Here is a 27,320-nt window from a genome sequence, read left to right as displayed (position 1 = left end):
TGCTAAGAGTGGCTCTGTGCCAGACTCTGGGTAGAAATAGCTTGTTGGGTGAACAGAGTCCCTTCTCCAGGGACACAGAGTCCCTTCTCATCTTTAGGAACACAGCCTGTGCCCAGCAGTCATTAAGACGCCTCTCCCAGTCCTCGTCTCTCCGCGCCTTGCAGTGAGTGATCTCGGGTCCTCCTGTGGGGCAACCTTTTGCTACAAATTGTGGCAGAATCTTGACCCAGTTGGATCATTTCCCAAAAGGGAGCTTCCTGAGTTGCTCCCTTCTCTCTTGCTATGCACACACATCTTTTTCCTTTTTGGCACTCCCAGTTCAGGCTGCCAGAGGGACCACTGCACCATCAGCTTGGGGCCACAGCCTCCTCCAGCTTCCTCCTCTTCCATCAATTAGATTTTGCAGCTGAATAATGACCAGGAGAATGTGGGAGGAACCCTGCATAGCTGGGGCCAGACGCCACTCCTTCCTCTTTGCCCCCATATATCCTGTAGGAAAATAACCCCCCCCTGTAACAAGCAAAAAGCAGCTCCTTCAGAGTGAAATGTTTGCTTATGGAGCAACAATCTGCTATGTTAATCTATAAATTAACCAATAAACCACCTATGTTATTTTCTGACTGAAGACCTCTCCTCTATCACCAGCAAGTCCTCAATCAATTGACAGCTTTCATTTCATTCATTCATTCATTCATTCATTCATTCGTGTGTAATGATGAAAACAACTGTATTCTTTCTCACCACATTCTGTTAAACTTGCTTTGTAGAAATTGACAACTTATTTCTCAGCAGAAGCACTTCTGGTTTGGTTTTAATTGAAGTTATTTTGTGGAAAACAGCAGAGAATAATTGTGACTAGCTTCGGTACATAGGGGGTGTATTGGAAGGATTTGTCTGTAGCTCTAAGAACCAAAGATGGAGCTAACCAACTTGGCCTTGGAAAGGGCAGGAAGCTGGGCAGCTGGGGGGCGGGGGGAGCTCAGTAACTGGAGTTTATGGGCACAGCTACTAAGATATAGTTTCAACCAGCTCCAGTCTCCGTTCTCTCCATTCACGTTTCAAAAATTGGTACAGCTTAGATCAGTTGTCTATCCCTAGGAGGTGGCCAGAGGTCAGGGTCAAGTTGCAAGGACATTGAACATCATTAATTCAGGTCCACCTCTGTGGTTGGGGCTGTACCCAAAGTAGGGCAATTGTTGTGAGCTGGGACTCACCCTGATAGGTGTTTATTACATGTTTATTATTGGTCTTATACAGATGTACAAATGATTCTCTCCAGTTTAAATGAAACCCCCCCTGAGGGCAGGCACCATATCTTAACTTTTTCTCTAATTATGATAAAAAACACGTAACATAAAATTTACCATCTTAACCATGTTTAAGTGTATAATTCAGTGGTGTTAAGTATATGGGGTCTGACGTTAAGTTCGTGAACTCATCCTAGAAAAAGTGCTACATACCTTGTTGCTGAATATCACTATGGTCACCTACAATGTATTCCCCTTGGGAAGCTATGCACCGATGCCAGTGCCTAGTCCACCCTTCAAAGCAATTTTAGAACTCTTTTTCTGGAATGGCCATCAGAGCTGTTGTCTTATCACCCTTGATGTCCTGAATGTCATCAAAATGTCTTCCTTTCAATATTTCCTTTATCTTAGGGTAAAGAAAGAAGTCATTGGAGGCCAGATCAGGTGAGTAGGAAGGGTGTTCCAATACAGTTATTTGTTTACTGGCTAAATGCTTCCTCACAGACAGTGCCGTGTGAGCTGGTGCATTGTCATGATGCAAGAATTGTTGGCAAAAAGTTCAGGCCATCTAACTTTTTCACGCAGTCTTTTCAGCACTTCCAAATGGTAAACTTGGTTAACTGTTTGTCCAGTTGGTACAAATTCATAATGAATAATCCCTCTGATATCAAAAAAGGTTAGCAACATTGTTGCAACAAGTTCGTTAGCTTAATTGTCAGAGCTGGTATCTAGGGACAATCTTGACTTTGCCTGGGGGACTTTTCAAGCTACACTACCCTCAAGATTCTGAAATGCCTCCCTGGGAGGACATGTCCTACAGGCTGTAAATCACTAAGGCTGTCAGCCATTGTTTCTGTTGTAAATATGTCACCTTTTCTTAGATTTGTTGAAGAGTAAAACAAATTGAGAACCACTGTGTTAGTGACCTTACCTAGGTCATGAGTAGGGATTTTGGATTCCACATTCATTTATTTAGCAAATATATACTGAGTACCTACTGTAGATCAGGCACTATTATAGATGCTATGGGCACAAAAGTGAAGATATGAGTTGTTTCAGATGTGCAAGATGAAAAAGTTACAGAGATCTGTTTCACAACAATGTGAATACAAGGTCTGACAATTAAGTTTATGAACTGTTGCAATGATGTTGCTAACTTATTTTATATCAGAGGGATTATTCATTATGAATTTGTACCAACTGGACAAACAGATAACCAAGTTTACCATTTGGAAGTGCTGAAAAGGCTGCGTGAAAAAGTTAGACGACCTGAACTTTTCGCCAACAATTCATGGCTCTTGCATCACGACAATGCACCAGCTCACACGGCACTGTCTGTGAGGGAGTTTTTAGCCAGTAAACAAATAACTGTATTGGAACACCCTCCTACTCACCTGATCTGGCCCCCAGTGACTTCTTTCTTACCTGAAGACAAAGGAAATATTGAAAGGAAGACATCTGGATGACAGTCAGGACATCAAGGGTAATATGACACCAGCTCTGATGGCCATTCCAGAAAAAGAGTTCCAAAATTGCTTTGAAGGGTGGACGAGGTGCTGGCGTCAGTGCATAGCTTCCCAAGGGGAGTACTTCGAAGGTGACCGTAGTGATATTCAGCAATGAGGTATGAGCACTTTTTCTAGGATAAGTTCATGAACTTAATTGTAAGACCTTTGTATGTCCCTACATAGATGGCCAGCAAAAGAAGCTCAGTCCTCCCTCTTCTGTGTCTCTCCAGGAGTCCCAAATGCAGGGGGGTGAGGGAGAGAGTGTCTCATATGTAATCAGAGCCACTGTCTCCAACTCTGTTGTCTGTCTGCTTCCCTGCACATGCCAATGCCTTTTCCCTTTGACAGTACCGTGTGGTACTGATCTACCCTCCACTTGTGCGGTTTCTTGGAGCTGGCACTGAGCTGCTATTATTTAAGACATGCTGGAAAGGAGACACATCTTATTCTTATCCAGTTCCTATTGAGGTGGTCCCACAGCAGTTGCTTGGGCCTCTGGTGATATAGTTCGTTTTCATGAACTCCTTTCCAAGGCACCAACGCACAGTGGGGGTGGGGAGTAGTGCTGGGTAGTGGTGATGTAAGGTCACCCTACAATATACCTGGAAGCATTGCTTTTAATGGTACTCAAGGCTTCTGCTGAGTCTGGTTCATCCTGCTGGACTTCTTCATCACTGCTAGTGATTTTCTGCAAGCTGGCTTCCAACACCTGACCCTCCAGGTTGTCAGACTCCTTTGCGTATATCTGGTCCCTGAGTTGCGGATAAGATTCAAATTCTTTTCCTTTGGCCAAATCAGATGACCTCTAGTCAATTGTCCCAAACTTTCCAAGACCTCTAAGGAGGCTTGTTGTGAAAGGAAAACAGGCAGCCTCCCTAAATCTGCAGTTTCCAAACTGTGTACTGAAGCACCCTAGAGTGCCACAATGAACTCATAGGACATTTTAAGTTTTTGAGGAGAACCCAGTCCAGCAATACTTGCCATCTGTTGGACACTGCACAGACTACTAGCTCGAGCTCACAGTTTAAAAATTAGATTGTGGTACATTACTTTTAATGTCTTTGCAAAACTGGGGTTTTGATGACAAAAAAGCAAGAACTGTGACAAAAAAAAAAAAAAAGCAAGAACTACACAGAAGTCATTGTGGAACAGGAAACAAGGGTGGCAATGTCCAGGCTGATTCCAAGTGTTGAAAAGTTGTGCAGAATCCAACAGGCACACATGTCCCATTAGTAAGTAATGAGGGGAAAAAATGACAAAAATATTCTTTTTTCCTATCAGTTTATGTGTATTAGTTTTTTAAACAGCTGCAAAGGAATTAGGACATAAATGCTTATGTTGTTTGGACCGAAGTACTTAAAGGAAATTGTTAACTATTTCTTTTGGCCTAGGGTGCTGTGACAAAATTACTGAAAACCTAAGGGTTCCATGAATGTAGAAAGTTTGGGATTCCCTGAATAAATGAATGAAGGGAAAAATGAAGGAATGAGAGAATAGCTCTGGGTTGTATTTGGGTCTCAGACCTGCCCCTTGTAAACCCACTGCGTGCTATGTAGGAAATTTTCTTTTATTAAATTTTTAATTATTCCTTTTGGGATGTTATAAGCTTCTTTCAGTGATCTCGGTTACTCATAACATGATCAGAGAGTGGTGGAGTCCTTAGGGACTGGGGATGGTGGTGGTAACTTGGAAGCTAGAGCAGAATTAGCCGGTCCAAATCAGCAGATCAGAAGCAAAGGAGAGAATGCAGGCTGAGGACAGTGGCTTCCCTCCCTCCCTGGCTCTGCTCTGCATCTCAGGCTGGGCAGCACAAGGTAGCCCAGTCTCCTTAGTCAACTCCATCCACAGAGAATTGCCCCACACTGCGCCCCCTCGAGGCGGTACCGGGTCTGTTGGATGGGACCGAAGCCACTGGAAATCTGAAGGCCTTTGAGCCCCCATCCAGTGGAAGGGAAGGGTGGCCGCCGCTGGGGCCACGTTGCTGGGGCCACGCTGGAGGTCTACGTTTCTCCCTCCTTTCCCTCCCGCATCCTCAGGTGACTGGCGGGCGCCTACCCGGCGCTAAGACGATTGAAACGGCGGGTCCCTAGCTCCCAGGCTCATACATTAAAGATGCGGAGGCGCCGGGAATGCGGTTGCCACAAACATGAAGACAAATTTTAATCCCGAGCAAGAAGATGCCGGGAGATGGGGGGCGCGAGAGAAAAATGAATTAGGTTTTTATTATGTGTTTTATTATGCTGTAATTGAACAGGATTAGGTGAGAATACAATATATTTCTGATGCGGCTGAAAGGGGGAGGGAGCGAGAGAGAGGCTGACAGCGAGCAAGAGACAGCGAGGCCCACAGAGAAGCGAGGGCTCCAGGATGCAATGGATCCCAGGGGAGGCGGAGGCGCGGCGCCGACCGGCTGGGGGGTGCCGACCGGGCACCAGCCCCCGCCCCGGGCAGTTTGGGCCAGGAGGTGTGTGTGTGTTGGGGGGAGCGGTGAGAGGGATGCTTTGGGAAGACTGAGTTAGTAAAAGGTCCTGCTAGCTTATGCTGGAGGAGGGGACGGTCTTGAAAGTTGAAGGGTTGGGGGCTCACAAGCCCTCTCCAGAAGGAAAACCTAATCACATAGGGGGAATGAGTAGCGGCTATGAAAAGACAAGAAGCTCTGGAGTTACTGGGGTCCCGGAGGCCCACGAAGTCACATTTGCTCCCCAAATCTACCCCCTGCGTACGTCGGGCACAGGCCTAGTAGGTCAGCAAATATCGGAGCGCCCACTTCGTGCCCGCGCTTATTACAGGGTGACCAGGACTCTCAGACACTCCCCCTCTCCTCGTATACAGCCCAACTCTGGTCACCTCTGAAAAGATCCATGCAGATGCAGGTCTAACCCAGCACCCCTCCCCCGCACTGCGTCCCCAGGAAGCTTCCTCCGCTGAAGGGCGTCTCGGTGAGCCCCAGAGCTGGGCTGTCAGCGCAGGGGTGAGTGAACCGTCCTCTCGCCCCTGGAACCGCCTCCCTCCCCGGATCTCCCTTCTCGGTTCGCCCCAGCCCAGCAGCTTCATTAAGGGCCGGCGCCGGCTCCGCTTCTCACCTGCTGCAGCGCCCCTCGCCCCCCGCCAGGGACCCGCTCCTGGCGGTGATGAAGAGGCCCATTAGCTGCTTCTACCTTTAGGGCGGACTAGGCCTCTCTCCCCACCTCGCAATTAGGACTTTAGAAACCGTCAACCAAGATTAATAGTTGCCCGGCTCCGGGGCAGGGAGATGAGCCCAGATATCGCTGCAGAGCCTCTCACTCCACATGGGCCAACCTCGTGCGGGCCGGGCGCACCACCTGCCGCCGCCATGCCTTCCTCCGCCTCATTTTCCGGCCTTGGGGCGCACCTGAGGCTCTCAGGTGAGACCCATAATGGTGTCGGGAGTATAGGAGATCGGAATCTTACTCCGGATGCTGGGTCTCCGACCCGCGCGTGCTCCAAAGCAAGTCGAGTGGGGAAGGAAAGTGCGCCCCCTCCAGGGTACTTTCCCATTTCCCCCACGGGCTCGATTGAAGGACTTCTGATCTTTGCCTGAGGGACTGACCATTGCTTTCTAGGAAAGGCGTCATCAAACCCCTCTCCCCCATGTCAGTTCTCTTATTCTCACTCATTGCTCCCTGTCATATTTTTCAGCATACTCGTATGTACCGTATGCGTGCTTTTACCTTTATTTGTGATAGTATCATTGATGTCTGTCTCTCCCACTGGATGGTGGGCTCCGGGGGGAAGGGACCATCGTGTTGCTCACCAGGGGCTCTGCAGCGACTTCAGTAATTGTGAGTTGAATGAATGAGTGGGCAACAGGCTTGTTCCCTGTTTGTTTGTTTGTTCGTTTTGTTTTGTTTTTATTGAAACATCTGTTTCCTGTGCTAGCTCCCCCCCTTTCTTAAACACCCTCATAGCACCTGCATTCATATCATAATTGTAACTGATTAATTATTTCTGTATTATCAGTTCGATGTCTTCTCCCCCTTGAAGCCAGAAGTTCCAGGAAGGCAGGCAAGGGCTGGGCACACAACTGCATTCTGCCTGCCAGCCAGGAGCTCGGCACTTGGTGGGACAGACCATAGTTGTTGAGGGCTCAGGAACCTGAGCTCTTCCAACCCCATTCTTTTGAGGACTCCATGGCCTGGAGAGGCAAATGACTTGCCTGAAGTCACACAGTCAGCTAGAATCAAAGCCAGCATGAAAACAACTTTTCTCTCCAACACACTATGATTTTTCTCCAAAGGTCACATCATCTAGGACCCAGAGGAATCTCCTTCTGAATGCTGAGTTTCCTACACCTTGGGGGAAAGTGTGAGGCTGTCCCTGGTATCTCTTCCTTTGGTGATGGTAGTCACCAAGAAGTAAAACTTTCACTCTCCCTACAGGGGTTTGAGCCCCAGGGACGCCCTATTCTGTGTCAATAGGGGTACATTCTTTCCTTTTAGTCTCAAATCTAGTTTCTCTTCCTTGGATGTAAAACTAGGGGAGCCCCACCTCTCCAGCCCTGCCTGGAAGGATATGAACTGTCTCTGATCTCTCCTTCACCACCCCCATGCCCTCCGGTAGCATCAGGGAAAAATAATGATTTGGGAGCAAAAAAAAAATGATAAAATAAAATGCAGGGAACTACAAAGGGAATGCTAAGTCGGAGCGAGTGGGGGCCTGAGCTCTTCCTTCACTTCATTACACCCCTGCTGTTACCTCTCTAGAACCCACTTACTCTAGGGGGAAAGGGGCCGGACTGGTTTGGGGGGTAAGATCGATACTTCACTGGGTTTTGATGACCGCAGGCTTTCACCTTGCAGATAATGGGGTGAGCGGCGGTAAACTCTCACTGACAGAGCGGGCTCCCCCGGCCTTAATGAGATAATCAATACTTGTTCTCGGCTTAATTTCCATCTAATTGCTCTTTAACGACGCCGGATAATGGGCCGCCTCCTGTGAGGAGAGAGCTGGCTGGGAATCCGACCTGCCTCGGAGTCCCGCCTCTCCTCCCAGGGCGGGGTGTCTTCGCGCAGGTGGGATGCGGGCGCACCAGGCTCCCAGGCGGGGCTGGAGCTCCCTCCGCCCGCCTCCTCGCCCGGCACCGCCACCTGCCCATTGGCACCCTCAGTCCCCGCAGGGGGCGCTCCGGCCCTTGGATTCGGGATCCCAGTCAAGGCGCAGGGTTCTGGGCTCTGGGCCACCCACTTGACTGGGCCGCGGAACCGGGCAGTGCCCTCGTCCCCTGACGGCGCCTCATCCTCCCTGCTATCCACACGGCCAGGGAAGTCGCATCTGAGCCCCTGGGCCGAGGTGAAGGAACTCTGGACAAGCCCTTTCCTCCTTTTCCTTCTCACCTCCATGCACTGCACAGGATGGTGGCCCCGGGGCCTTAGGTAAATTGCTGTGTTTCTGAACCAAAGAAGGGCTCCAATCCTATTTTTCCCTGTGAAGTAGCTGGGCTGCCTCACTACAGACCCTCCAGCAAGGAGAGGAAAGGGACAAGAATGAGGAAAACTGGGGTGGGACACCTCAACCCCGTGGCTCAGAAGCTCACACTACTCTTAGTTCAGAGAGCCACCTGATTTCAACTCACCACGCCCCCCACCGCAACCACCCACAGCCAGGAAAGTTCCTGGCAACACCAGCAGCTGATATCAGCTATAACTACTCTCACCTCCCACCTTCCTGGCTCAGCACTAGGAGCAGCTGGAGGTTCTTCCCAAGACCTCTCAAATGTCCTAGCCTCACAGGGGACTGACCTGCCGACCCCACCGCCAGCCCCACATCCCCAGAGCATTTCTCCTCTTGATGCCGACCCTGAAGCACTTTGGCCTCAGGTGACCAGATGCTGTGAACAGCGATGTTCCCATCACCTCCCCACGTCTGCTGTCTGGGCACACACTCACCTGCTTGTCTACAGCTTGGCTCTTGAATCTGGGGTATTTATAAAACACCAGCTGCAGTGCTGGCTCCAGGTGCACTGAAGTTAGGCTGACAAAACTATAGTGATAGTGTATTTTTGTGTGATAGTGTGATGGTTACACTCAGGCCTTGGACTTAGGCGGTCCCAGGTTCAAGTCTTGGCTTTGTTGCTTACTGGTCAGTGGGATGGGGGCAAACTTACCTACAGGTCTGAAGCTGTTTTCTCATTAAAAAAATAAGGTTCATAATCTTACCTTTGTAAGTCTGAAACAAGCTGATGTATGTAAATTGCTTGTCACAGGGGCTGGCACACTGAAGCCATTTGATAAGTAGTAGCTATTGTTGTTGTTATTCCATGTTAGAGCTGAAGGAATAGTGTAGTTTAAGGGTCATAAACTAAAGGCTATAGGAGCAGGCAGGAATCCTAAATGAGGAAAGTAGGCCAGCTCAGGACTATGGTGAGCTGGAGGGCCAGTCCCACCTAAAACAGCAGCCGGTACATCTCCAATTGTTGCTGGGCAGACCAGATTCCCGGTTTTTCTTTTTTTCAAGAAAATTTGGCAGTACCGGCAACTTAGATATTAGCTCTGACTTTTCTTACCTCCCATCTCCCTACCTCAGCACTAGGAGCAGCTGGGGGTTCTCCCCAAGGCCTCTCTGAACACCCTACCCTGGTAACTCTGGCCCCTACATTCTGAATTTTTATGTAAAAGTTCACACAACTGAAATATTGGCAATTAAGTAAACATTTTAAAACACTGCCAAATACAACATGTCTGAAGGCTGAATTCATCCTTGTTTCTCAGAAGAAACTGAGGTGCAGATGGGTCATGGCTGCTGGCAAAGCTGACTAGAAGCCTGGATTCTAAGTTAAAATAAGAATTTCTCCTAGAAGGCCCTTCCTACACTGTGGACTTTTTCAGCTGCCTCCCACTGCAGATGCTGCCCTCTCTGCCCAGGTGCCTGGTGGCTGGGCCAGTGTTAGCACTTGGCAGCTCCCAAGACACAAGGCCTGGGTCACAGTAACCTTTTCTCTTGTGATTAATCCACATTCTTTTAAAATGTAGGGGGCAGTGTGACAGCAAATCAAGCCTTTGGACCCTGGAGATCTCAACCCCTAATTTAAAGCTGCATGTTCTACACATTTCTTGAGTTCAACATCAGTGTGATTCTACTCAACAATTTCCCCACCTGGGTCTCCCCCAATCAAAGGACAGAGCCAGCAAGAGGTTTGCTAGGCATAATTCTTCTGATTGTTACCTTTGGTACCTCTCTTTCTGTACCTTATCCTTGGTGAAAATGGTAGAAAACTCATGAAGGCATTTGGGGTTTTGGGAGCTGAGCATATCTACATGTAAGTCTTAGGGACTTTTGAACGTGCTCAGAGGTTCATGCTGAGCCTCAGGTTTGTTCTTTCTAGGCCCTGTTCTTTCTAACATGTTTTCTCTCTTAGTACTAAGTTGCCCACACTGCACAGAGGTAGCAGTTATTCTCTGCTCAGCATTACACTCATATTCTGATGCTCTCCTGGAGTTCAGGATTTTCTGTGTGGTTAGTTGCCTAAAAGCCAAGTAGTTCCTGACTGACACTCCTCTTATTTTCCATTGCCCATTGAGAAAGAATCCCACCATTTCTTCCTGAGAGTTCGGAGCATGCATTTCCCAGATTCTTGCTTGCTTTCCGGGAAACAGCCAGCTCGGGCAATCTTGGATGTTAACCTATTGCCCAGCTCCCAACAGAACCCGACACTAAACTCGGTTATGTCTTAAGAACCGAAGTTGAATGTGGGATATGAGCAAGGATATTGTCACAAACAAATGTAGTTTTGGAGTCCAAACCTTTTCCTCCTCCATATGGTCTTGATGGGGCTCTCAGACAGATGGCCTCCTCCCTTTACAGGGGTTTTCTTAGTTTTGCTTCCCCAGGAAGCAAATCTTAAGACAAGGATTGTTTGGGAGGTTATCCCAGAAAACACAGTGAGGGAAAAGGAAAGTAAGAGAAGCAAATAAAGGGTGGTGTATCAATGAATGGGTTACCACTGAGGGTAACTGGTTCTCAATTCCACTGGAGCTCTTCTTCAAGACTGTACAGAATACACCTCAGAATTATCCCACTGAAAGGAAAGGAAACAGGGGTATTTATCCTCCAACTCCTGGCCCTCATTGGGTATGGCTTGCTCCTGAGTCAACTCTGGCATTTTTAGCCTTCCCTCTTAGCTGAGCTCACTGTAGTGGTTGGAGGATTTCCTCAAGCAGAGACCCATGAGATTGTACAGGAACTGTCTACAGGTAACCTTTGGTGTAGCCAAGGGTAAGTGGGTGGAACATTGCCTGCATCTGCTACAGATTGAGACTCATGTTCCAGACTGGCCAGGCCTTGGCCATGTGATGAATTCTTGTTGAGCACATTGCCCAAGCAGAGTCAATCAAATATTTCCCTATGATTTGACATAATGATGCTTTTTCTGGGAGCCATAACTCTGATGCAGGCTGCTTGGAAGAAAATATCAAAAATAGATTCATCAGCTGTTTGGATATATTGGTGTGATGTTCAGGAGAGAGGTCTGGGCCAGAGATAGAAATATGGGAATCATCTGGACGTCATATAAAATAATGGTGGAAGGAATGAGGAACCACTATAGAGGTCTCAGTAGAACGTTATTTCATTGGCCTCACCTACAGAAAATTTTCTTCAAATAAGTGGATATAAGCTGGGACTGAAGAACTTGCTGCTTTGGAGAACATCACTTGTCACCACCAAATCTCTTTCTCAGTAATGAAAAGTGGACTTCAATCAGTGACCCTGGGACTCAACCCATGCCCACAGCTGCCCCAACATGTAGATGTAGAGTGTGAAAATGTGTGAGAGTATTTAGCTATGACAACTTGCCTCCTCTCCCTTCACTAGCTTTTGATAATTTTTAAAGCAGCTTATAGATTAAATGACATAGTATTATAGATACTACTAGTGTTTCCCTTGGCATGAGGATGGCATTTAGAAGACCCATTTACTCACCTATGGTTACACAAACCTATACACATGATACAATTTCAATATGGACACACACAAAAAGACATATAAAAATCAGTGAAATCTAAATAAGGTCCATAGTTTAGTTAACAGTTTTGTAGTGATGTCAGTGTCCTGGTTTTGATAATTATACTATAGTTTCTAAAATGCTATTAATGGGGCAAGGCAAAAATTCTGGTTTGGTGCTAGCGCTGAGCCTGGAATGACTCAGCAAAAGTCTCAGAGCACACCGAGGCCATTTGCATTTGTCTGGGGCCTGCCCAACTCTTGATAGTTTCCCAAGAAAGAGTGCAGTGTGGGTGGGCTGGCTGCTCTAGAAAGTGTGTCTGGTATTGGTCAAGTTGGGTGGGGCCTGGTCCCATTGAAGTTCACCAGGCCAATCAGATTCAGATTTGGCCGGAAGCATAGGGGGAGGCCTCAACATAGGAAAGATGATGCTTGCCTCCCAGCTGCATGGGCGAAGGAGAATGCCTTACAGGGAAAATGGCAACTGTCCTCCAGCCCTCGCTCCAAGCCACACACCTCAGTCTGCCTCTTGTGTGCCTCTGATGCCCCCCGAGTCACCATCCCTCGGCTGGAGCCCAAGGTGAATGTCTGAGTGAGTCTGAGCGCGGGTTGTTTAAGAGGACGGCTGGGTTTCCCACGACCTTCCGTCCCACCTGGCCAGTCGGAATTCCCAGTTTTTCACAGTCAGATATTGTGGGGTTTCTCTTCCCAGCACAAGTACTGTGGGCTGGGGAATCTGGTGAGAGGCCGGTGTCCCTCGCTCCTCCGGGGCAACCTCTGTAACTGAGATAACCCTCTTGAAACCGCCACACGGAGGTTTGGGGCCTGTTTCGCGTCTCTGCCCCTCCTACCAGTCACGATGTGGCTTTTTTTTTTAATAGTTTCAGTTAATAGGACTTGTGTTCGGTTAGATTTCAGGTGGTTCTCCAGGTTAATTTTTCTATAATTTAGTTGTAATTTTAATGTTTTCACGGAAGGATGCAGGCACAGTGTTTATCTATTCTGCCATCTTGGATCTCTATTTCTTCAAGTCTTAAAGCTTGTTCAACTTGCCTTAATGCCTAGGTATTCCAGCTTTCATTTGGTAACATATAGCTGAATTATAATGTTTATCTTACCACCCAATTGTCCCAAGTTTCTACGTTTACCTCAACATCCTAATTTCCCTATAACAATAGCGTCTACTTTTTTATTATGAAAAATAATTTAATAAAATAGTGAGCATTATACTCACTCATTTGGCTCATTCCAAATTCTCTTAGGGTGTTTATTGATGATATATATAAATATTTACACGGTTGTGATCAGTATCCATATACTTCTCCTTTTCACTTAACCTTATTTTCCTACACATATTTTTCACTTCAAGTTCACCTATTTGGCATAGTAGGTAGCTACATCTTAATTATCTATGGTGAGCCCTTTTTGACTTAGCTGATTCTAATGTTCAGGGGAAGCACAATTCCTCTGTATCCATCTCCGATGAGTCAATCTAGACCATTTGCTTCATTTCTAATTCTTCCTCACAGTTGCAACCCACGACTTTCACCAGCTGTATCAAATCAGGGCTCATGAAGTGACATTAGAATGTATGGGTCCTCTCAAGTAATTTCTTACCAAGTTACACACTGACCCTTGATGCCTTGTTTCATTTTATATTGTTTATTTGTATAGGACCCATTTCATTCTGCCATTATATTTCAGTCAGTTCATGTGTCAGTGCCTGAAAGCGAAGGTATGATAACCTGTAAATTCCAGGCTATAACTCACAGGGAAAGCAAACTACACTCTCGATACCTCATTCCTTCTTCAGTACAATCATCTCAGGAAATGGTGGGGAGAGGAAAAAGGCAGGACCATCTGTTCTTCAACAAATTTTAACTTCACCCTCTTCATCTAAATCTAGTCTCCTTCAGGTAGATGTGCAAAGGATACTGCCATTTGGCTTCTCTTCCTTGCAGGACTCACATCTAGATTAGAGAATCCTTTCCCTGTGGCCCAACAATTTTGTATGACCAGGTCAAACCGAGTCAACATTTTCAAAGTATGAATATGCAAAATATTTAGCTATTTCTTTACCATTTATGATGCGAATTGATGTTATTGAATGTGTGAATGTTTTTTGGAGCCTTAATGGATAAAGTGTCAGCTAATGAGGATCTGGGAACAAAGACCAAATTGTGTCTTAGGCAAACAATTTCCTTCTAAAAGTATTTTCACAATATGTGATGTTTTCCTGGAAAGAAGTCTCTGCTTAATAAAAGCAGAATTCCTGTATAGTCAACATCTTTGGTGCTTACTGTATACGATTAATGTTCCCGTCACCAACCGCAAGACCACCAGAGGGCGCTCGTTCTCTGTCTATCTAGCCTTCTCCATCAGCAACACAGAAAATCAGCTTAAATTTGATTTCCAAATTTAATTCACAATTATTTACTACCGTGTTTCCCCGAAAATAAGACCTAGCCGGACACAGGTCTTATATTAATTTTTGCTCCAAAAGACGCATTAGAGCTGATTGTCCGGCTAGGTCTTATTTTCGGGAAACACGGTAAGAATTTGCTGTGTCGCCAGACACGGGGCTAGGTTCGTGAGATACAGTGGTAAGTTAGACATGATTCTTAATACCAGATGCTTGGAGCATCGTAAGGACTGAAAGTAAACAACTGGTTACAATAAAGTGGGGTAAGCTAATAGTTTCTAGGTTTGCAAAGTTTGTTGTTTAAATTCTGGCGTCAAGCCTTAGACGCAGGTAATAATTCATTAAGAGATCCCAGACTATTTCCGCTCTGTATCCCGGGCAATGATCTCTGCCCTGGAAGCATTTTGTTAAGTAGAGCAAGAGGCCTCTTCTTGGTGGCTCCATTAATCACCTCCCAATTTTTTTTTTTAATTTTACTGGGGAATAGTGTGTTTCTCCAGGGCCCATGAGCTCCAAGTCGTTGTCCTTCAAACTAGTTGTGGAGGGCACAGCTCACTAGCCCATGTGGGAATCGAACTGGCAACCCTGTTGTTCAGCGCTCTGGCTCTAAGGAACTAAGCCATCCGGCAGCCTCGGCAATTTTAAGTCTCTCCTCCCCACTCTTCCCCCCCTCCTCCCCGGGCTTCTTGCAGTTTTCTCACAGTTCATTTCTGCCCGCGGTGGGCACTTCAGTTGCGCCCATGACCAAGGATAGGGGTTCATAACTATCAGCTATAGCTGGCTCCGCCCATTCTTTTCCCGGTTTAAAATCCGCGGTCTTTTCCCATTATGAATTCCTAGACTTCCTGTTCTGATTCTCGCGACAGTTTCGAGACACCGCGTAAAGTTCGCTTCCAGTCTCTCTTTTGAGTTTGAGAAGGTGACAGTGTACCTGCCTTCGCCCACGTCTTCAGAGCCCTCCTGGCGAGGAGTAGCATGTATGCTTCTAGAAGACCCCTAAGTGATGGGGCTTGGAAAAGTGCAGGTGGGAAGAGAGTCCCAACCACAACCGGGAACTCGACTCTCCGGGCCTCCAGTACGCATGCGGAGCCCATCCCCTCCTCATTGGTCTCAAAGCCACGGCCCCGCCCTGAACTTCAGGGTTGTTTCGGAGCCCCCAGCCCGAGAGCAGCTCCGAGCCAGGTCCTTCTGGGCGGAGCCTAAATACAGTCCACTCCCCTGCTGCAAAGCTCAGTTTCCGCCCCCTAGAAACAGAACTGCAGCGCAGCTTCTGTAAACCGCTTGAGGCCAGCGGGGCGGGGCCTGGCAGACAGACCCCCCGGTAGGGCGGGCGGGCGGGCCTCCAGAAATGCTCTCCTCCCCGCCCCCAGCCCAAAGTGCCACGGTGGCGCTGGGGGCCCCTGCGAGACCAAATGCCTCCTGTCCTGCTAGCCTCTCAACCATAACCTGTAATCCCGACCCGGGAGGGGCCCCGCCTACCTCTCCCTTTGGCAGCCGGTCTTCTCGGACCTCTAATCACTGTTCATCCACAGTTGAAGCACCTGCCGGATGTGGGGAGGGAGGAGGAGGCCAGATGTGGGGAGGCAGATGTAAGCGCCCAGTTTCTGGTGCGTGCCTTGGTGGGGAAGCTGGATGGACAAGCCTACAATCGCCCCGGGAAGCCGGCCCTGGGCTGCGGGGAGACGAAGTTGGGTGGCCTTGCCCTCCAGGAGCGACCGACTTGGCACCACAGCTCCTACCGCCTCCCCACTATGCAGTTGTTCTAACCGAATTAAGGGACTGTAAAGTCATATGGGACAGGGCCTAGTCGGTCAGCCAACTCTTCGAGCTTCCCAGACACCCCCCCCCCCCATTCCCTACTCCCAACCCCCGCCCCATCCCGTCTCTGGTCCTCTCCCAGCTTCGGTGTCTGGTTACCGCTCCTCTATTCTCACTGTGACATTGGCCCAGGCTGGGGGGAAGTGGCCCAGGAGGGTCCTGTGCGGCTGCATAAAATTGGCAGCTTCGGAACTGGAGGGGGGATGGGTGCGACATCGAGGGGCGGAGAGAGGGGCGGAGGAGCTGCTCTCTGAGTCCAAGTCCGTGGGCCCTCTCAGAGATCCTCAAGCCGGAGCGGGTGGCCAGCGGGCCCAACCGATTGTTGGCCTCTGCTTTCTTTCCACTGCCTGCTTTTTCCGACTGAAGCACTGCTTCCCTGAAGGGCATAGTCCCCGACACTAGGTGAGCGCTCTGGACCCCGGGGCATCAACCCCCCTCCCTTCCTACCCTTTTTAACAATTCCGTACTTCTCGAGGGGCCATCCTTCCAATCCATCTCTGGGGCAGGAAGCTTCAGAGTTGAACGGTGTGTAGTGGTGGTGCTGGTGGTGTGCGTGTCTGAGCTTCATCACCCCTTCTCACCTCTCCCCAACACTCCCCCTCCTCAAGAACAGTCCAATCAATTACCATCCAGCAGATCAGGATGACCCCTGCAGGGTCACTTTACCTCTGTATTAAGGGTCTGCTTAACTCCAAGGTAGCAGGGGAGGAGGCAGTGCTAGGGTCAAACTTTCCAACGAGGAAGAGTGAGGTTGCTTCTGACCTGCGGACCTGGCTTTCCTCCCTGGCAGGGTGTTACGAACGCACGCTGATGCCCTGAGTGCTCGCAGAGCTTCCAGCTAACCATGCTACAGACACCCGCAGATGTCTTGGCGCTGCCCCTGCTACTGCTGCTGGTGGTACAGGCGCCGCCCCCGACTGGCGCGCGGCCGTCCCCAGGCCCGGATTACCTGCAGCGCGGCTGGCTGCGGCTATTGGCGGAGGGCGAGGGCTGCGCTCCCTGCCAGCCAGAGGAGTGCGCCACGCCACGGGGCTGCCTGGCAGGCCGGGTGCGCGACCCGTGCGACTGCTGCTGGGAGTGTGCCAACATCGAGGGCCAGCTCTGTGACCTGGATCCCAGCGCCCACTTCTACGGGCGCTGCGGCGAGCAGCTTGAGTGCCGGTTGGATACAGGCGGAGACCTGAGCCGCGGAGAGGTGCCGGAGCCACTGTGTGCCTGCCGTTCGCAGCGCCCACTCTGTGGTTCCGATGGCCGCACCTATGCGCAGATCTGCCGCCTGCAGGAAGCGGCCCGCGCTCGGCCGGACGCCAACCTCACTGTGGCGCACCCAGGGCCCTGCGAATCGGGTATGCCTGACCCGGGGGCCCCACCCCCAGCACTTGGGGTTCCTCGAGGCACTGCTACCCGACCCTCAAAGGCATTGGTCTCTGGCCAGCGGAGCGAAAAAGATGAGGCCTCTAGTCCAGTCTAAGAGCCCATTCTCGCTGCTGGTCCACAGAGGCCGCTGCCTGAAAGGGCGGGTCCGAAGCTTTGCGTGAAAGCTTTCCAGACCTGACTAGCAGAGACCAACCCTCTGAGGGTGCAGGCACATAGCCAATGGTTGGCCTCAAAACTAAGAAAGTGAAGAGACTCCCATTTTATGCCCACACCGCTGGAGCCCAGGCAGGGAGACTTGGGTTCCTGTGCGATGCAATCAGGTTTCGTTTGGGTGGCTTCATAGAGCGACCTGTTAACCCAGTCTACCCGCTTCTCCCCCCACTTCTTTGGCGCCGAGGGATTAGTGATGGAAGGGGCTCTTCTAGCTCCTCCTCCCCCATCCCAGGGGACTCAGGGCCATTCAAGCCTCAAGTTTTATTTGGCAGCTTTAGTAACTTTCACTTCCTGAGCCCCTTTGAGGGGTCTGGTTTGTCTGGGGCTGCCAGGAAAACAAACACCCGGTGGGGGTCCCAACACTTTCTCCCACAACTCCAGGCTTTCTGCCTGCTGCCCAGGTGGGTTTCAGGTTGTCTGCTTCTGCCACTTGGAACAATCCCGCCCCCAGGGTGGGGTGGGGGAAGGTCTGCTCTTTGGGCCTTTGCCAACTGGACCTGGTTAGAAAAGGGGGAGGGAGAGAGGGGGGAGGTGTTGGTTACAAGTCCAGCGGGATAGGGGCCTAGAGGGTGGAATGAGGACAGGAGAGCAATCAGGGACAGAGTGTGGCTGCCAAGCTGAGGTGTAGGTCTGTGTGCTTTTTTGTGCATCTTGTCTGTGCGTACATCTCCATCTCTGCGTTTGCACCCTGTCTGTACCTGCATCTACATTGGTGGTGTGTCATACATATCGTGTTCATGGAGGTATATTTACCTCGGCATATATTGTGTTCTCCCACCAACATGTTCACAATGGTTCGCATATGGGGTTCTTGCTGGACTGCATGTGCCATCCTGTTCTCAGGCTTCCCACCTCCATCCCCAGAGCCCCAGATCGTATCGCACCCATATGACATTTGGAATGTGACGGGGCAGGATGTGATCTTTGGCTGTGAGGTGTTTGCCTACCCCATGGCCTCCATCGAGTGGAGAAAGGATGGCTTGGAAATTCAGCTGCCAGGGGATGACCCCCACATCTCTGTGCAGGTAGGAGCAGGGAGCAGAGCCTCCCCGGGGCAGCCCAGGGCCTGCCTAGGGGATCCTACTGACTTCTCCTCTGGCTCCAGTTTAGGGGTGGACCCCAAAGGTTTGAGGTGACAGGCTGGCTACAGATTCAGGCTGTGCGTCCCAGCGATGAGGGCACCTACCGCTGCCTGGCCCGCAATGCCCTGGGCCAGGTGGAGGCCCCAGCTAGCCTGACTGTACTCACACCGGGTAAGGAGGAGCCCTGGAATCTGGGGGTAGGGGGATAATGGTGGATTCGGGCCCTTGAATGTGTGTTGATGTCTGTATGTGCATGTGGGTATACACGCAAGTGTGGCTTTCCCAGACTGGGGAATGTGGGTACTGACAGCCCCTCTTTCCTGTTCTTTCTCCTTTGCCCACTGTGTTCGCAGACCAGCTGAACTCCACAGGCATTCCCCCACTGCCATCCCTGCACCTGGTTCCTGAGGAGGAGGTTGAGAGTGAAGAGGGCGATGATTACTACTAGGGCCGGAGCCCTGGCCCATGGGGGTGGGTGAGTGGGGATAGCGTTCATCCCTGCTCTTGAAAAGATCTGGAAAGGGAGAGCAAGGCCTCTTCACAGATAGATTGTTTAATGCCCTTAGTGGGGGAGATGTGGTGGTGGTGATGGTGGTAGGAGACAAAAATTGGAGGAGGGTAAGGAGAGAGGCAGGGGATAGGAGTGGTGGGATACAAAGGGGCCCATGCAGGAGATGCATGGACCAACCAGGCGGCAGACAGCAGCTGCCTGCTGGTCTCTAGGCTGGGTGGAGGGCTGGGAGGAGTGGAGTAGACACAAAGGTACAGAAACGAGGTGTTCCTCCCCTGCTTTCCAGCAGCCCTCCCCCCAGCCTGCACAGCTAGTCTTCCTAACTGCCTTTCCTCACAGCTCCTGCTGTTATTTTCCTAGTCCCCAATCTTTGCTTGGCTTCAGTTTGCCCTTCCTCAAAACTCACCTTCAAGAAAATGTCCCTCTCTCCCAAGGCCCATTTGCACTTACTAACTGCAGTCCTCTTTGCTGTCTGCTGTCCAGGAGAGCACAATGAAGCCTGGTTTTAGTTCAGTGCAATAAGATGGGCATTTGGGCATATCTAATTTCTCCTGTCATTCTGAAAACTCCACAAGGCCAGCACATATCTTATACCACTTTGTATTGGATGATGCCTAGCACAGGACTAGGCACAGTGGGCATGCAATAAAGATTTATGAACGAACTGAGACACACAGATGAACAGATGGTTCATGCAGATGTGCATACTCGTATGAAGACTGCATTTCATGGTAGTAAGACTCTGGCTTCCAGAAGCACTAGGTCCTGCTCTCTAAGCATATGTCTGCCAGATGTACAGAGAGGGCTCTTGAGCTGGGGCCTGCCCTGCCCTCTAGGGAGGAAGGCTGGAGCCATCTGGGTGGAGGGAGGGTATCCTTCCAATCTGCTCTCCATCAGTGCTAGTCTACAGCTAGATTGCCTGGTCCTCTGTACCTCTTACTCCCCAGGCGGCGTAGGGAACCACTCTGTAGGCAGGACCCAGTATAGAAGCATAAACTGGTTGGAGGAGGGGAGAAGTTTAACCACAGGTATGGGCTGTACCCTAAGATTCCCGTAGGAATCCACCCATTTCCCTGCTGAACGCAGACAAAGACACAGCTTGTTCCTTCATCTGCTCCAACTGTGACCTGTTCTATCCTACTGGGGGTCCCTCACAGAGCCAGACTCTTTCGTTCTCCAAAGCTCTCTCCACACTGTTTACCCAGACCCAGAGACACTGGTGAGGCGCAGTGTTTATTGACTGATTAAAGAAGATGAAAGCTTAAGTTCTCAAGGCCACATAGGGTGGCAACGGCCTCCTGCACGCCTGGGCTCCGCCCGGAGCCTGGCGCCACCAGGGGAGAAATCACAGTTTGTTCGATGTCTGAGCTTGTCCTCTGGGGCCCAACGCAGGAGGCGCAGGAGCCGGGCCTCTTAAGAGGGGCGTGGTCTGGAACCCCAACCCGAGGGCTTGGCCGCCCCTCTCACAGAACAGCAAGGCTCCTACAGAGACTAAGCCAGAGGACAGTTCTCACTGCAGAGTCCTGGTTGGAGGCCCGCGGCTCCAGGAGCTACCCTTGACACACTTGGGGCAAATTCCAAGGCCACTGCAGAAGCAGGAGTAGAGACGTGAGCAGTGTGGTGGTGGCTGGGGGCTCGTCCAGACCAGAAGAGAGGAGATGTGGGTCTGGGTTCTGCAGCAGCTTGGGAATTGTTCTTTGTGGGTGACTCCAGCCTAGCTGGGTTCAACGCCGCCCCCTGACGGGTCCGTTGATGCTACCCCGCCCACCTGCAGAGCAGAGGCTCCACCCGACTCTAGAGAGTCACGTGAGCCGGTACTCCTGGATCCCTTTTGCAGACTTTGTGGGACGTTCTAGTTGAGCTTCCTTACAGCCTCAGTTTCCCCCTCCGTGGCCCCGAAGGTTCAGGCCCCACAGCCTGGAATAGGAGGAACCCCTGCTGCGGCCTCCACTCCCAACCCCCCACCCCCGCCTTTGCTCCAGCGACCGGCTTTAATAACGTCGCTGGAAAGTGACATGCGATTTATTATTAAAGTAATGCGGGGACGCGAAAGGTTTAATAAACGCGCTGCGATGCCGAGGATTATTCACCGCAAATAAATGAGAGCACGGGCGGCGTTTTAATAAATAATTTCCCGCCGCTCCCGCGGGAGAGAGGGGAGGAGGAGGGGGTAGCTGAGCTGCTGCCAGAACTCCCGGCTTCGCCTCCCCACGGGTTTCCAAGCCGTCGCCGCATTTTTCGTCCTAGGTTGCTCATGCCCAACACGTGAGGTTCCAGGAAAGCTGACTCGGAATGACCCAGGACTGGAGGTGGGAGAGGCTCTGTCCCCACCTTCCCCCACATCCCCCACCACCTCCGGGATTTTAAGTAGTTTGCTTAAGATGAACACTCTTCCTTCCACCTCCGAACCAGAAATTCGGAATCAAGACCCGACGGGGACAGGAAGGGTTAAACAGCACCAGACCCTCTCAAGCCGAGGGTCCCAGGGTCTGGCCATTCTCCTCCCAACTTTTGGCTGACTGAGGCTGGGCCTCCAGGACAGGATGTGGGGCGTACACCCAAGGGGGCTGTGTGTACAGGTGTGTAGGTGCCATGAGTGTGCAAATGACCCTGACCCCCTTCTCAGGCCGTCGTGGAGAATGGGGCCACCAAGTCTGTCTGCTCTTCACTACGAAGGCCCGGAGAAAGGGTCCTTGAGCCTGGTCTGAGGTGAGGGAGTCCCGGTGAAGCCCACACTCTGGCTTGCTAGTGAACCCGGGTGGATTTGAGCTCAGGCTGAGCAGAACTGAAGCCTGAAGTGGGAATCCGCCCCTTGCACCGAGGCTTGGAAGCGCGAGAGGATGAATCCGATTTTGGAGAGGGCGGAGACCGCAGACTTTGGGAGCACACCGCGCTGATTGGTAGGAGAGGGAGGGAAGGGAAAGTTCCTGGGATACAAGGGCTCCGCAAGTTTTGTGCCTCTGTCGAAAGAGGTGACATCTCTGGCGACACCTCTGGCGACCCCTCTGGCAACACTTGGGAGTACAGGAAGTGGCGAAAGAGTGCCACCTGGTGGATATTTTGGGTTATGGCAGCCAGGTCTGGGCCATTTAATTTAAGACAGTTAAGTTGACCGGAAAATTTTGAGTAAAAAGGTGCTTCGCTTTGCATTAATTTATGTATGTGAAGGTGCACATGTATGTGTATTATATATGTGATATCTGTGTGATATCTATATGTAATAAATATCATGTTCATAGTAGTTATATGTGTATGTGTGTCTATATGCCCTGTATACATGGTATACAAGGTCTGACAATTAAGTTCACAAACTCATTCTAGAAAAAGTGCCACTTACCTCACTGCTGAATATCACTACAGTCACCTTTGAAGTACTCCCCTCGGGAAGCTATGCACTGATGCCAGCGCCTAGTCCACCCTTCAAAGCAATTTTGGAACTCTTTTTCTGGAATGGCCATCAGAGCTGTCGTTTTATTACCCTTGATGTCCTGAATGTCATCAAAATGTCTTCCTTTCATTATTTCCTTTATCTTCAGGTAAAGAAAGAAGTTATTGGGGGCCAGATCAGGTGAATATGGAGGGTGTTCCACTACAGTTATTTGTTTACTCGCTAAAAACTCCCTTTGCTTTTGTTCATTGGTGAGTTGCTTCAGGACTATTTTTGTATACACGTTTCTCATGCCAAGAGTTTCAGTTAAGATTTTTCTAACTGTTTCTCTATCAATGTTTGCTTGGTCTGCTATGCTTCTCACAGTCAGTTGATGATTTTGACACACAATTTGATGAATTTTTGCTATGTTTTCGTCAGTTATGCTGGTTACTGGCTACCCTGACCTCTCTGCATCAGTGACACGTTCTCCCCCCTCAGAAAAATATTTAATCATTTGTACACTGCTGTTTTCTTCACGATATTATCCTCATAAACTTGAGCTAACATGTCCCTGATTTCACTTCCACTCTTGCCAAGTTTAACAAGAAATTTAATGTTTGTTCGTTGCCCTAATTCAAGCTCAGACAGTCTCACGACAGCACACAAAAACACGCAACAACAATAATGAATGCCACTCAGCAAGACACCGCCACACGTCGACACGAACACAGCTGTGAGACACTGATATACCAAAGTTATGAAACCTTACCGAGCTGTTTCTACAGTGCTGCCAATGTAAGCGCACAGTGGCAAGTTCACACACTTAATTGTCAGACCTCGTATATGGATGTTGTTTTCTGTGTAGATAGCTGTATGTATCCATTTATTTGCAAGTACATCTTCCATTATGTGCCATTCTTTCAACAAATATTTATGTGCCAACGTTGTATAGGGCTGGAGATACATCACAGAAAAACACATTGTCCCTGCCCTCATGGAGCTTATATTCTATTCTAAGATGTGCATGTAAATTAATTACATACACATATGTTTATAGGATTATATGCACATGTATGTGAAATTCTGCTAGGTGCATCTGTGTAAGGAGTAGGCAGGCTTAAACACCCTGTGGCCTTGGAGATTCCCAGTTTTTTTGCTCAAAATCTCAGATGCTGTCAGCTAGGACTATTCTAGTGTGCAGGCAGCTAAGGGCAGAGGGAAAGAGGCTGGAGACAGGTGGATTACCTCCTAGGACATATTTTGGTTATTTCCCCAACCCTCTGAATGACTAGATTCTTTCTAAAATACGGAAAAGCTATGTAAGTCCACTTAGAGTAAGGACGTGAATGAAGACCAAATCTTCCTCCACTCAGTGCTAAGCACCTTAGGAGGAAGAATGATGTCTGATTACTGGGGAGGGTGGGGATAAGAATAAGTTGTCAGAGGGCAATGATGAGGGTTGAGGGTATTTAGAGACTAGGAGGGACCAGGTCTGGGAGGCAGTGAGAGGAGCTCTGGGAGTCAGTTGCAGGTAACGGGGATAGTTGAGAACTCTTGGGGAGGGATGGGCTGGTGGATAGAGATGGGGCCTGAGGGGAGTAATGATGGAGCTGGGGGAATAGAGATAGAGGCTCTGGTGGCAGGAATACACCGGTCTTGGGGTGGAATTGGGAGGCCAGCTCAGGTGGCGTCATCCCTCTCTTTCTCTGACCTCCATGCCAGGGGCCCATAATGGTCTCCAGTCCTCTGCCTGCTCAAGCTGGGTCCCAGATGTGTTAGGAGCAGAGGAGAAGAGTGTAGGCTGTAGGGCTTGTCTTGGCTTAGGTGACTCACTGTGGGGTGAGGTGAGTCAGTGCTCACAACACCACTGTCCCATGAAGACTTATCCCAGCTACCTGGGTCATTGCCTGCCTAGCTGCCATTACCAGCCTCCAGCCTGAGTTCAGCCCAGGGGCTCACACAAGGGTAGGGCCTAGACCTGGACAAGTTTACAGAACACCTCCTTTCTTCCTCCTCCCCACCTTTTCCTAGACGTTTTCCAGACGCAGTCAAGGCCAGAAGTCTCCAGATGCCGTCCTCACCTTTGGTCTATAGTAACCTCACGTCTGTCCCCGTCCTTCTCAACCTCCCATGCTGGACTACTTGACCCTAAAACCATGGTTTCTGTCCCTTCATTGCCTCTCCTCCCTTCCTTAAGTCCCTCTTTTCTTCCCAGGGTTACAATCTTAGGTTTCTGGGCTGTGCCCCACTGGGTAGGGGGTGGGGGAGAGGCTGAAGACACAGGCTGGTTTCTGGCCTGGATCTATTTTTGACATTTTCTCTGCCATCTGGGCAACTGAAGGCGCTCAGAACGGGATGAACAGTTATGAAGGTCAGTTTTGGTGATGAATGTTACCCCACAATCAAGTCTTGCCCTGTCCCCTTGGGGGCAGCACCATGGGAGGTGGAACGGACTTGACGGTGGTGATGGGCATCTGGAGTCCCGTGGAAGAAAAGACACTGTCTCTATGAGAAGTGACGGGGTCTCCAGGATAAGAGCCGAGGACTCTAAGGACAATCACTTCTGCCTCTCACCTGCCCCCCGACCCCAGACCACTGGAGCAGGGCTGGAGAAGGCCCCACAGGTCTCCTGGACTCAGCTGGCCCCCGTGCGGATCCAAGTTCTAACTCTGGCTTTCCCGCTCCCCGCCCCCTACCCCACAGTGTGACTAGGTTTCAGAAGGGGTTCTATTCTGGGAGCAGCAGTGGAGTCGCTGGGGACAGTGGTTTTTGAAAGGTAATGATGGGTCTTTGGGAGCAGAACTGGGGCTCAAGTCAAGGTGAGGGGACATGAGGTTGTACAGTACACGTTTGAATCTCAGTTCTGCTTTTTAAGTGTATAGTTGGGACAAGTTTCTTAGCTTTCCTTCTGTGTCCTCCTCTGCAAAACAGTGATGGAAGTCACTCTATAGAGGTTGTGATGAGATTAGAGATCTTATAAATAATGTGTCTGGAATACAATACGTGTTCAACAGACGGTCAATTTTACTATTACTGTTTCTGGGCTGATGACCTGCATGGAGATGGAAACCGGGTACCTAGTGCAGAGCTTCCTGTGTGTGTTAGGGGATGGGGTGATTGCCGTCTTGGTGCCTGCCTGGAGGAGGCCTTAGGAATTGAGCCTTAGGAAGAGGGGACGGGCAAGGGCAAGGTGTGGATGGGCAGGAACTGGGCTTCCAGAGAGCTTGGCAGTCTTCACCCTCACCCTCAACCCTCCTCAGGGAGCCCCTGTCAGAACTCAGGGCTCTAGCTCTGGGCTTGCAGGGAGGGGCGCCCCCTAAACTCACCTCCATCCATCTCTTTTATCTGGGCTGCTGAAGGGCTGGAGCTCAGATGGGGCCTCTGATGGGGAACAGATACAGACCAGGCGGAAGCAGCCGGAACTGTGCTGAGCTGGAGCTAAGGACTGGGCCAGGGGGTCAGTGAAGACAGATAAAGCTCAGAGCAGCTGGGGACTCAGGGGACCCAGGGGGAGGGGCAGCAGGGGCTGAGGGCGGGCTGTGCCCTGGGAGGAGGTAAGGGCCGGATGCTTCTGATGGGGACCGCTGTCCATCAAGGACTTCAAATGGCCAGACACGGCCTTTAATGGCTCTTTGGAAGCAGGGAAGGGGCAGCGCTCCATCCCCCAGATGTGGCTGCAGGGAGGTCAGGGTGCCTGCCAAGGAGGAGGGTTGGTCCCAGGGAGAGGTTGACCCTGAGAACAGAGGACCTCAGGTCCAGCTGGAAGCAGGGCTTCTGGGGCTGCCTCACCTATAAGGCAGAGATGGGGAAAAGGTTGGTAAGCGATTCTTCGGTTTTACTTTCTGTTTTAATTAACTTTGAAGGGCTTGGGGCCTCCCTGAACGCCAGGGAAAGGAGCCGCACAGACGTTTATTTTCCTCTTTTTCCTTTTAAAGACAATTTTATTAAATCACTTTGTTTTCATTCTGGCTTGAAATGGGGCATTTAAGTGGAAAAGTAATTATTTCACCTCGTTTGCTTATGGAGAAAGGAGTCAGGAAAGGGAGGGAGGAAGGCCAGTGAGAGGAAGAGGCTGACAGCACACACAGTCACCTTCACCCCAACGCCAGCATTAATGACCACAATGCCCCCTCACACTGGCACACATTGGGGGCCCACAGAAAGACACACCTTATCCACACCCTCCCAAAGGTAGACACCTCAGAACTTGCAAGCACACATCCACATTCTCCTGAAGACACAGTCCTTCACCACCGCCATACCTACAGGCAAAAGCTCTCTCTGGTGCACAAACAACACATTGTGCTCACAGTACAGGCACCCGCACAGACAGCCTTCCATGCACAGTGGGTACACGCATACACGCACACACACACAACATATTCAGCTCCTCTGGAGCCTTGCGTTACATGATCACAAGTACATCCCGGTTGAGACACACAACTCTCATTCTCAAACACACAAGTCACCCTGACGAGGATGCCTGGGACAGACTTATTGGGGGGTGGGGACCACGGAGAATGTGGAAGAGTGGTGGAACTCTCCCTCTCCTTGGGATTCCTGGGCCCCCCGATTTACCCACCCCCTAGGCTCCTCCAGGAGTCCCTTTCTCTGTATCTATACCGTCCTTAGAATGATTGCCTGCGACCTGATTCTGCAGGCTCTGGGACATAGTGGCTCCCTGCTGCCCTGCCGCCCTCCAACCCGGATTGCTGGCGATGGACAGAGAAAGCCAACAGGTCTCCTGGGCTTAGCCCGCCCTCGCCAGGAGCCAGCTTCTTACTCGGGTTTCCCCAACTGCCCCCAGCCCCTCC

General features: G+C 50.3%; 1 protein-coding gene across 3 annotated transcripts; it reads left to right on the top strand.

The window, feature by feature from the left end:
- Positions 1-12,236: 12,236 nt before the first annotated feature.
- Positions 12,237-22,267, top strand: KAZALD1 (Kazal type serine peptidase inhibitor domain 1). 3 transcript variants are annotated; one of them, XM_033130555.1, is made up of 5 exons: positions 12,237-12,293; positions 16,744-17,299; positions 18,387-18,568; positions 18,649-18,796; positions 18,979-22,267. In XM_033130555.1, the coding sequence occupies exons 2-5, from the start codon at positions 16,798-16,800 to the stop codon at positions 19,071-19,073; spliced, it is 927 nt and encodes a 308-aa protein (XP_032986446.1). In that variant the 5' UTR covers positions 12,237-12,293; positions 16,744-16,797; the 3' UTR covers positions 19,074-22,267. The 3 variants fall into 3 exon arrangements, with proteins under 3 accessions (XP_032986446.1, XP_032986447.1, XP_032986445.1); XM_033130556.1 differs by lacking the exon at positions 12,237-12,293 and adding an exon at positions 16,205-16,355 and having other exon boundaries at positions 18,408-18,568; XM_033130554.1 differs by lacking the exon at positions 12,237-12,293 and adding an exon at positions 16,205-16,355.
- Positions 22,268-27,320: the final 5,053 nt, after the last annotated feature.

Source organism: Rhinolophus ferrumequinum, chromosome 16 (genome assembly GCF_004115265.2).
Source record: "Rhinolophus ferrumequinum isolate MPI-CBG mRhiFer1 chromosome 16, mRhiFer1_v1.p, whole genome shotgun sequence".
Taxonomy (NCBI): Eukaryota; Metazoa; Chordata; class Mammalia; order Chiroptera; family Rhinolophidae; genus Rhinolophus; species Rhinolophus ferrumequinum.
Note: the sequence above shows the minus strand (reverse complement) of the source record. Positions and strands in the feature narration are given on the sequence as shown.